Raw genomic sequence first — 11,064 nt, 5'->3', positions numbered from 1 at the left:
ATATAATAATCCTCAGGCCTCAGACTATAAAGCTGCTATAAAAGATAGATTCCCCCTTGTTATGAAAGCCTGTAAAAAAAATTAAATATTTTGCTGTAGTGCTTAAAGGAAAGCAAGGCGGGTGTCCATGAAGCAATTACAGCCTCTAATGCTGGTGTCCAACATAAACGTACCTTAAGCTGAATCAGCCAGTTGATTAATCCAAGGGCCAAGCTACACATGACGAATGACACTTGAACGGCAAGTGTATTTCTCCCTGTTCACTTGCCCTCCACTCAATCCACTTACCCTTCAAGTGTCATTCGTCATGTGTAGCTTGGCCCTGAGCCACAGCCCTTCCCCATGACATCTTCTCCCATTTGTTCTTAAAGCTGAGTGCTCCAGTAACTTCGGTCCCTAACCAAATGGAATTCCTGTATTTGAATTTATGTTTCTTTTTTAATTTCTGCAGTGCATGGTTTACTGAATGCCCCAGCTGTTGATCATATTGATTTACACTGTGTAATCCGCCTTGAGTCTCAATGAGAAAGTCAAATTATACTAAATAAATAAATAAATAAATAAAGCCTCTTGTCTTACTTAGCTTGTAAACAAGATCTTCAAGTGTTCTTAGTAAATCTCTTAAATGTCCTTATCTAACATTTACACTTACGTAGCCTTGCAGTTGAAAATACTGAACCCACAAGACCTTACGAAATTACATTTCGGTTCAACTCATCATACAAAATACACCATCAATAAATCTTGTGATGTTTGTTTCTGGCCCTAACTGATCCATAATTAGTGGTTTTAAAATCAGTATTTTAGATAGAAGATGTTAATGGTCAAATGACTGGACTTAGCCATTTCTTCATTTTGTACCAAGCCTGTATAAAGACTGGAAGAAAGGGAGAAGACTTCATGTGTTCATGATCTTTTTAAAAAAATTATTTCCCAGCTACATAGAGATTTAGTATTTTGCTCTAATGTAGCTCTCTTCAACCTTTCCAGATCTGGGAACAATTGTGTCTAAGCATGTGACAGAGTCATGTGACAACATAACATGCTAGTAAGAAGAGGAGCTAGAGTTATGACCTCATTAATAGGAAGGCTATAATCTTGAGCTGTGGACCAAAAAAGCTGAGGCCAGGAAACACAAGCAGATAGGTTTGTCAAGCCTCTGCCCTCCAATCCCAGGAGGTTTGAGGGATGGGGCATGGAAAGAGAAAGTGAAAGTCGACATCATAGCATCAATTCCAGGTTTTACCCGGAAGTGACATCACAATACTCTAGTAATTCCCCCAAACCACAGTGTTGTTTCATGGAGATGTTAAAAAGTATGAGGGCCAGGATGAAATGTTGTAGAACCCCAGGCCAAAGACCAAAGAGCTGAGCAGCAGTCTCCCAGTATCACCTTCTAAACCTATCCTCCAGGTAGGACTAGAACCACCATAAAATGATTCCTCCAGTAGCTGGCAAAGATGAGAACAGGTGTCTTCAGTTCATGAGCTGGGATCCTCAGGTGGGTCAAAGAACCCAAAATGCCTGTTCACAGAGCCACCATATTTCTGCTGCTTTTGGAAGGAGTAATTGCTAGTGTGCTCACCCAGACAGCAAGAGTACTTGTCTCTCTTTGCACACACCCTGAAAGGGACAATAGGGCAACAGAGCAAGGTCACTCAGCGGTGGAGAGAATTCCTCTGTGACTCTAACCTTTGACTTGTTCTTCACTACGATATACTTCTTTGTGCTCAGTTTGTAGAGTTTCCACGTAGTGAGAGTTCTCCCTCTGATGCTCTTGTGTCTCTTGTGCTTGTTCAATCGGGCAAGGGGGGCAGTACTGGGGGGAAGCAATGTCATTACAATGTCCTAGGAAGTCACCAAAACTCTGTGGTTTGGGGGAATTCCTAGAGCGCACGATTATCGTTTCTGGCCAAAAATGCTATATTTTTGCCTGAGCGTGAATGATTCAGCTCTGAGCATGATGCTGTCGCTTCTGGGTCATGTCAGAAGTGACATCATCATATGGGGACAGTGATCATGTGACCCCCCCCCAGTAAGTTCCTTCCACACCTCTCCCCTCTCCCACTAGTTGCCAATGGAGACCTGGCAACCCTCGCTCCCATCGACCTTGTGCTGGACCATGTTGGGGATGGGGTGGCCCCAGCTGAGGGGCAGTTCAGCAGGCCATCAGCCCACCGAGACTTTCCTCTGTAGCTTTAATGGGGCCAATCTGGCCTTCAGCCGAAGGCCCTTCTCCACGTGCACCGTGATCCTTATCCTAACATACACAGGAATTGAGAACTATCTATTCACTTGGGAGTGTTATGCCTGACCCAGCCTCTGAAATCCACAACGTGTTGAGGGGGGGGGGCAATTTATAATAACAAAAGACATATTCTTAGTAACATTTATTATCTTTAGGTTTATCTTTTCAAAGATTGGAAAAGAAAATTGGACTGTGACAGTCTTATATCTATGAGGGTAAAGAGTCTAGAATGAGCAAAGTTAATTACGAATAACAACTTTTCTATTTTTGGTACAAAGAGCCTATTTTCTCTTGATGAGCTATTTTCCAGTGAAATCTTGTCTTGGCATCAGGTTTTTTTTAAAAAAATTCTCATTAAAGTTAAATGTTTTGAAGTTTGTGGGCCTCATTGTCTCATGTTTTCCTGCAGTTACCAATTCTTGTTAACCCTTCTGTTGATTGTAACAACCTGACATCTGTCAGGCATATTCAGAAGCGTGGTGGGAAGTCTGGTCCTAGAAAAGAAGAGACCAGTCTGGCTTTGTTTTACATGTGGCTTTTCACTTGCACTTCTCTGCTGGTTAATTTCCTTCATTCTTAGGGATGGCCAGGGCTCATTTTGAGGAGGAACGCGCAGGAATGCAGTTCCAGCAGTTCCCCAAAGATGTCACATGTCAGGTGGCCCTGCCCCCCTGACTCAGCCATTTTGGGCCCGTTTTGTCCTGGATTGGGGCTGAAATGGCCCGGATCAGGCCTCTAACGGGTGATTGATCACTCTCCTGCTCAGCAGCGGCGTGATCCTGACCATTTGGGGACCCTTTTCGGCCATTTTCAGCCCCTTTTTGCCATTTTGGGCCCAATTTTGGCCCTGAATGACCAGGATTGGGTCCAAAACAGCCAGGATAGGTGATGTCAGGGGGTGTGGCATATGCAAATCAGTTATGCTAATGACACAATTCCAGTGATGTCAAGGGGCGTTGCTTATGCTAATGAGTTATGCTAATGAGTTCCTCCAGCTCTTTTTCTATGAAATGACCCCTGGGGATGGCCAACCAAAAGAATGTGCCTGAATCCAACCCTGAAGAACTTTGACATCCAGTGACCCTGCCAAACTATGCTTATGCTTGGAAAAGGTTTTCAAGACAAGCATGCTTACCAGGTCCAGGAGTACATTCCATTGAACTCAGGGGGGTTTGCTTCTGAGCACACATGCTTAGAATTACACTGTCAGAGGTTTAGTAAGGGCAGTAAGCCAGGCAGCTTTTCAGTTGCACTGTCCCTGTGATGTAAAAAAACAAATTATGCTCAAATATTAAGTAATGCTGTTGAAGGAGGAGAATATTGGAGACAGATGGCATTGGATAGGAGCAGTCTATAAGTTTGAGGAAAGGGGTATACAATAGCATCTGGCAAAAACATTCAATCAGATGGGCAAAAATTCTTCACCAGCATGGTTAGGCTTGCCAGCATCTCAAGTGGGTGGCGGAGAAATGGGGGCAGACAGGTGGTCTTAAAAAGATGTCCACATATTCCCCGGAGGACACTCCAATCAGGGGACAAACAGCTGTTGGTGGTCCTTGGCCCCAAGGAGGCCTGCCTAGCATTGACTGGAGCCAGGGCCTTTTCGGTCCTGGCTCCCACCTGGTGAAATGCTTTGTCTACCGAGATCAGGGCCTGGCAGGACCTACTATCCTTCTGCCAGGCCTGAAAGACAGAGTTGTTCTGCCAGGCATATGGCTGAGGCTGGGCCTCCGCCAGCCTGAAAAAAGGGGTGTATAAAATTTTAACCATCCCTGTGAAGGCTGTCTACCATCCTGTTTTAAATGTGTATTAATAGAAATACGCTGCTGTTTTAATGATGTTTTAATGTAGATGAATTTTTATTGTATTTTAATATGTTATTATATGCCCTGAGCCCACCCACAGGGAGGGCAGAATAGAAATTTGAAATAAATAAAATAAAATAATAAATACCAACAACAAAAAACAGCATTCAATTTATATACCTGCTAATTGCTGCTAATTGACAAAATAGTACTGAAAAATTCAAGAAGAAAAACACATTTGAGTGTGGCATGGATTGACTACAAAAAAGCATTTGACTTGTTGCCACACAGTTGGATTAACACCTACGTGGAAATTTTTGGAATTAGCGAAAACATCAAGGTGTTCCTTAAAGAAAATATGCGAAAATGGAAAACCATGTCAATGGCTTATGGTGAAGAAATTGGGGAAGTTTGTATTAAAAGAGGTATATTTCAAGGGGATTCCTTGTTGCCTTTATTATTCAACATCTCATTAATCCCCTTGACAATGGTCCTAGAGAAAACAAAAATGGGCTATTATATTCCTGATCAGACTGGGAAAATAAACCATCTCCTGTACATGGATGATTTGAAATTGTATGCAAAGAGTCCCACGGAACTTGAATCATTGCTTAATACAGTGAAAATGTACAGTGATGATATTCAAATGAAATTTGGCTTAGACAAATGTGCAGTACTCTCCATGCAACGTGGAGAAGTAAAAAACATTGATGGAACAGAACTTGAAAATGGAGACATTATGAAATCATTATCAAATAACGAAAATTATAAATTATCTTGGAATATTAGAACTAGATAACATTCTGCATGTGAAAGTAAAAGAACTGATTCAGAAAGAATATATCATGAGAGTACAGAAAATTCTAAAGTCAAAATTAAATGGTGGAAATACAATCAAGGCCATAAATACATGGGCGATTCCAGTGATCAGATATCCAGCTGGAATAATAAACTGGACTCAAAGTGATTTAGAAAAATTGGATCAAAAAACGTGAAAACTAATAAACATGCCTCACTCTTTACACCCGAAAAGTGATGTTGATAGGTTATATTTACCACGAAAAATTGGTGAAAGAGGACTGTTACAAGCAGGGCTTTTTTTCTGGGAAAAGAGGTGGTGGAACTCAGTAGGTTGCCCTCAGAGAAAATGGTCACATGGCTGGTGGCCCCACCCCCTGATCTCCAGACAGAGGGGAATTTAGATTGCCCTCCACGCCGCTGAGCAGCGTGAATGGCAATCTAAACTCCCCTCTGTCTGGAGATCAGGGGGCAGGGCCACCAGCCATGTGACCATTTTCAAGAGGTTCCGGAACTCCGTTCCACCGCATTCCTGCTGAAAAAAAGCCCTGGTTACAAGTATATCAGGTATTGGAAGAAGAAAAGAGGGACTTGAATGATTACATCAGTAGAAGTACAGAAAAATTACTTCAGGCTGTGAAAACAGAGAACATATGAAAAACAACTGAAATAAAGGCTGAATACAAGAAGAAACAGTTTGAGAATAGATTAAATGGCCGGAAGAACAAACCCTTACATGGGCAACATCTAAAAAATATTGAAGGAAAAAGTGACAACAGCCTAACTTGGGCATGGTTGAAGAGGGGTACAAACAAGAAAGAATCTGAAGGTCTGATCTTCGCAGCACAAGAACAAGCATTGCAAACGAGTGTTATGAAACCAAAAATTCAAAAAATCAGTGAAAATCCAAAATGCCGACTTTGCCAGGAAAAAGATGAAACTGTGTCCCATTTTATTTGTGAATGCAGCAAAATTGCACAGATGGATTACAAAGCTAGACATGACAGGGTCGCAAAGCTGATTCATTGGTCATTGAGTAAAAAGTATAACCTGCCAGTATCAAAGAATTGATGGGAACATCAGGTGGAAAAGGTGCTAGAAAATGATCAAGTCAAGATCTTGTGGGATTTTAGAATTCAAACTGATCGACGCCCTGAATACAATACACCAGACACACCAGTAGTGGAAAATTAAAAAGTTTGGATAATAGACATTGCAATTCCGGGGGATGGCAGAGTCAAAGAAAAAGAACAAGAAAAAATGATTAAATAGAGATATCTGGCAATAGAAACCAGACTATGGATGGAGAATACAACACTAGTCCTCATTGTCATTGGGGCACTGGGAAGTATTTAGAAAAATTTTGCAACTTATATGGAAAAACTGCAGTATTCAGACCCACCCGAAAAATACAACAGATGCTACGATCAGCAAAAGACAGCAGAGACCCCCTCACCTCTGCAGGAGTATACCGTATACCCTGCAGCTGTGGACAAGTTTACATCGGGACCACAAAGCGTAGCATCCAGACAAGAATAAAAGAACATGAAAGACACTGCAGACTTGGACAGCCTGAAAAATCAGCAGTGGCTGAACATAGCCTAACTCAAACAGGGCACAGTATCTTATTCCAGGACACCAAAATACTGGACAACACTTCCAACTACTTTGTCAGACTGCACAGGGAAGCCATTGAAATTCACAAGCATAAGCAAAACTTCAACAGGAAAGAAGAAACCTTAAGAATGAACAGAGCATGGGCTCCAGTTCTGAAAAACACCAGGCCAACAAAACACTCCACACCCGACAATAGCCCTGCAGAGAAGATTAGCACATCAAGCACCAATCCATATGCAAAAGAACCTCCTCAGGATACAGTGAAGCCTCCCGCCATTAGCATTCCACACCCTGGGAAACTCTTACAGAATGACTCAGCTCAACCCCACCCCTCCTGAGTAGATACAAATGACCTACATCTTTTCCACACTGTGACACTGAGAGATCTCTGTCTTTTGGTGCTACACCTCTGAAGATGCCAGCCACAGCTGCTGGCGAAACGTCAGGAACTACAATGCCAAGACCACGGCAATACAGCCCGGAAAACCCACAACAACCATCGTTCTCCGGCCGTGAAAGCCTTCGACAATTGATAAAGTGCATTGAAAGTGCATTATCCAACGTGTGCGGAATCAGCCCTGGGCTGGTGCCAGGCTTTTTTGCGCCCTAGGCAAGGCGCCTCCCCACTGCTAACCAATTTTCAAAAGCAGATAAATTGTAGGAAAAATGTAAAGCACAAAAATTGAAATAGCTAATTTTTTCAAAAAATTGCGAGAATAGGTAATACAACAGTTTGGTGTAGTAGTTAAGAGTGGTTTCTCCTTTTTCTAACTTGTTCTGTCTCGAAGTTCGGTAGTATTCCAACTTCTTTTGCAATCTCAGCAGGATCTATCAAAACTTATTGAAAACCCTCATCACACCTGATAGTCTGTTGAGAGGACTATTCCCCCTACTCTGTAGGGGGGTGCTTAATAGGTTTTCTCCCCCACCCCTGCCCTGTTTGCCGATTTATAATAATCCCAGGAGGCAAACCACAGTGGCTGGTGCCAATGGGACTTTTGCAAGTGATAGGGGGTGCAGAGAAGATGTTATAATTAATTATATTCTATAGCACTGCTGTAGTATTAATTTTAAAATAAAAATATAAATTGTCAGTTGCTTTTTAAAAAGAAACTAATCTGTATAAAACCGTGCCCCTCAGGTCAGTTCTGTGCCCATCTGAGGTCTGCGCCCTAGGCGGCTGCCTAGTTGGCCTAATGGTAGCACCGGCCCTGGTTATGTCTTTGTAAACGTGCATTTATTTATCCTATGGCATTGTTTATTGAAATGTCTTTGATATTGACTGTGCTAATCTCAGACTATGCAATCTACCTTGAGTCTCCATGAGAAAGGCAGACTATAAATGACATCAATCAATCTTTAAGATGCTTCAGCCAGCTCTCAGTAGTACCTGACTGATCTGCTCGCTCTCTCCCGGACTGTAAACTGCACTTTGTTCACACACAGGCACACACAGCCGCCCTGAGCCCATCTGTGGGGAGGGTGCGGTGTAAACCAAAATAAATAAATAAATCTCCCCCACCCTCCAGCTGTGTGGAATAGGAGGTAACTTTGAAAGGGTAAACTTCTGCCAAGCACTGCTGGGTGTTTAAAAGGAGACACTTTCCAGCCATTAAGAACCATTGCAGAGATAGTAAAAGTCATTCAGTGAAAAGCACACATTTAAATAACTGGGCTTTCAACAGAGTTTGAGAAGGTCATTCAAATTGTTAAGTAAAAATGATCAATTCACCATTCTGGAGTAAAGTAGTACTTTAGTCTATTGTTTTCACTTCCATAGGTCAAGTATATATTTAGCATCTCTTTATGTCCTCTTCCCAGGACAGGTGCTTTTAAGAAATGGACAAGCATAGCTTCCTTCCAGTTTCTGCCCGCAAACTCAACAGGGCCTTGTTGCTAGGAGTATAACACAGGCTGATCACTTTATGTCTGGTTTAGTGAAGAGTGTGAAGAGTAACCTGCAAAACTGAATCATCCAGTATTAACTTCATCCGTACAATATTAAGCATATGATTGCAACCATTTTCTAATCACTTCTCTTAAAGTCAAACAGAAGCCCAAGAATTTGCAACAATCATATTGTAAGGGCAGGGAGCTAAGTCTTTTTCCCCATACAGTTACTATCTCTGGTCATTTCCACACATCCTTCAAGGGATGGCCAACTCACCGAATGTTGGCAGCTTTCCCCCTTGACTCCAGATGTCTCCATTTTCAAAATGATTGCAGGCTGTTTGGCTTCTGTTTTTTTGGCGCCTTTTCTGGGACCGCACTTTCCCTGGTCTTTTCTTTTGCCGCAGGCTGACAGAGTGCTTCTTCTGCATTCTTGGAAATGTGAATGGTTAAAGCGCTCTGAGGAATTGTCCAATCACAGCCCAGCTCCTCCCTTGAAGCTCTCAGCATGCAATCGCACATGTGCAGAGCAAAAAAAAAAAAAATTGAAACAGAGGTGCCTGACCTTCCCTCCCAAACTGCAAGATAAGTGCTTTCAGGGAGTGCATGTGGAGACTGTGTTTTCGGAGTGACTCAGTAAAACACACCGGCTGTGTGGAAACGGCCTCCATCCCCATTCAACTGGGTTCATTCACTTCTGTCTTTCGGGGTGAGCAGCCTTGTAGAGTGCAATCAAGCAATAAATGGTCCCTCCTATTTTTATTGCCATAGTGGTCTGATAAAGAAGTTTGTCAGGAACTCCCTGCTTCACATGGACTGGCACACCATCAGGTTTCTCAAACAACTTTTGCAGGTCACGAACCTTGTTTTTACCCAAATATTCAACAGCTGAAGATGAATCAGAGGTAGAGATGGGCATGAACCGAAATATGAACCAAAATTAAGCATGAATCATGGTTCGCCAGATCCCATTTCTGATGAACCGCCACGAACTTTAGGCTGGTTCGTTTGGTTCGTTTTTTGGTTCATCACTGCAGACAGCCTGGTGCCAATCAATCAGTTTCCTAGGCAACAGGGGATGGACTTCCTGCAGACCTTCTGCTGGCCCAGAAGTGACCTTCTGCTGACCTGTAAGTCATGATTTTCTTACCTGGATGTGACGTTTTCACAAACCAAACAAACCAGTTTGCGAACCATGAGCAGGTTCGTGAAAGTTTGTGGTTCGTGGTTCGTGAAATTTGACAAACCACGAACCACATGGTTCCTTTTTTTTTCTGGTTCATGCCCACCTCTAGTCAGAGGCAAGTTTAGTTGGTGTTCCAGAAATCAGAGCTGGTGGTTCCATAGGAATCACCGGTTTGAATCCCTGCAGGGTATAGGCAGAAGCAGTGCCGGCCCCAACCAGCCTCTGCATGAAGCAGCTGAATTTGTAATACACAGCAGCATGCGGGAACAGCTCCCCAGGTCCACACATGCTGCTCTGCTTTCAAGGCTCAGTGAAAGTCATTAAGAATAATTCCTTTTTTCCCTCAACAATAGTGATTCCCTCCAGGGTGGCCACTTTAGGCCAAGCCCACAGTGTTAGCAGTCATACTCCTTCCTCACACCAGAAAGGGTAGTTTATGGATATGGAATATCATAAACCCCTTCTCATATGCCATAAGCACATGGCACTGTCATAGCGGTTCCCGGCTGCAGCTAGGAAATTACCAAGATGTGAATCATAGCGGAAATGACTAGCTGACAGCCCTTCCATGCTCTGGAGAGCAGCAGAGATAATGAGGCTTCCTGAGACACCTGCCTGCCTAAACCTCTCCACACCTTCCTCTACCTTTCCTCTCCCACTTATCTAATTGGGGCTATTCAGTGCACCAGATAGCCTTCCTGTCCAACAATCACCAGGCCATCAAGTTATAATTTTACCTATAGTGCACCCCAAGATAGTCATGTCACACCTTTCCCAAATGATTGTCCTACCTCTGGACAAGTTGTTACGGTATCGTTTCTAGAAGCAAGATACGAGTTTTGCCTCAGGATGTGTTTTACATTATAATTAGGCTGTCCAGCCATGTGTTCACTGCATTGGGTGTGCCTTGTTACCCATGCACATGCCCGCAAGTTCGCTTGAGCCTCCTTTCCGTGAAGTACTGGTCGCTTTGCTGCTCCTCCGCAAAACTTCTCCTTCTTCTCTCCGAGACACCAATTACTCTCTCTCCCATTTTCCTCCCTGTTTTATTATTTAGTTCTGTGTGTATGCTGTGTGTTCTCTGTGTGCTTGCCTTTTTGTTGCTCTGTTAATAAAGAAACGCTTCCGTTAGAACATCTGCCTGCAGGGGTCATTTTATAGAAAAAGAGCTGGAGGAACTCATTAGCATAACTCATTAGCATATGCCACACCCCTTGACATCACCAGAAGTGTGCCATTAGTATAACTGATTTACATGTGCCACACCCCCTGACATGGCCTATCCTGGCTGTTTTGGACCCAATCCGGGCCATTCAGGGCCGAAATTGGGCCCAAAATGGCAAAAAGGGGCTGAAAATGGCCTAAAAGGGGCCCAAAATGGTCAGGACTGGGCTGCTGCTGAATAGGAGAGTGATCCACCACCCGTCAGAGCCCCGATCTGGGCTGTTTTGGCCTCAATCCAGGACGAAACAGGCCCAAAATGGCTGAGTCGAGTGGGCGGGGCCACCTGTCATGTGACC

The 11,064-nt window shown here is 43.3% G+C and overlaps 1 protein-coding gene across 1 annotated transcript; it reads right to left on the bottom strand.

Moving 5' to 3' along the window:
• Positions 1–9,049: 9,049 nt before the first annotated feature.
• Positions 9,050–9,832, bottom strand: LOC129326329 (cytochrome c oxidase subunit 7A-related protein, mitochondrial-like). The gene is made up of 2 exons (XM_054974484.1): positions 9,653–9,832; positions 9,050–9,253 (listed from the first exon to the last, which is right to left on the bottom strand). Exons 1-2 carry the CDS (start codon positions 9,830–9,832, stop codon positions 9,050–9,052), a joined length of 384 nt encoding a protein of 127 aa, XP_054830459.1.
• Between the last annotated feature and the right edge of the window lie 1,232 nt (positions 9,833–11,064).

Source organism: Eublepharis macularius, chromosome 3 (assembly GCF_028583425.1).
Source record: "Eublepharis macularius isolate TG4126 chromosome 3, MPM_Emac_v1.0, whole genome shotgun sequence".
In the NCBI taxonomy this organism is placed as follows: Eukaryota; Metazoa; Chordata; class Lepidosauria; order Squamata; family Eublepharidae; genus Eublepharis; species Eublepharis macularius.
Note: the sequence above shows the minus strand (reverse complement) of the source record. Positions and strands in the feature narration are given on the sequence as shown.

Excerpts from the sequence above, each read along its gene's own strand:
- LOC129326329 (XM_054974484.1), bottom strand. The coding sequence starts at position 9,832 with ATGTGTGGACCTGGGGAGCTGTTCCCGCATGCTGCTGTGTATTACAAA. Across the intron at positions 9,254-9,652 it reads CAACTAAACTTGCCTCTGAC|TCTTCAGCTGTTGAATATTT; the intron begins TAGAGGTGGGCA and ends ACCTCTGATTCA.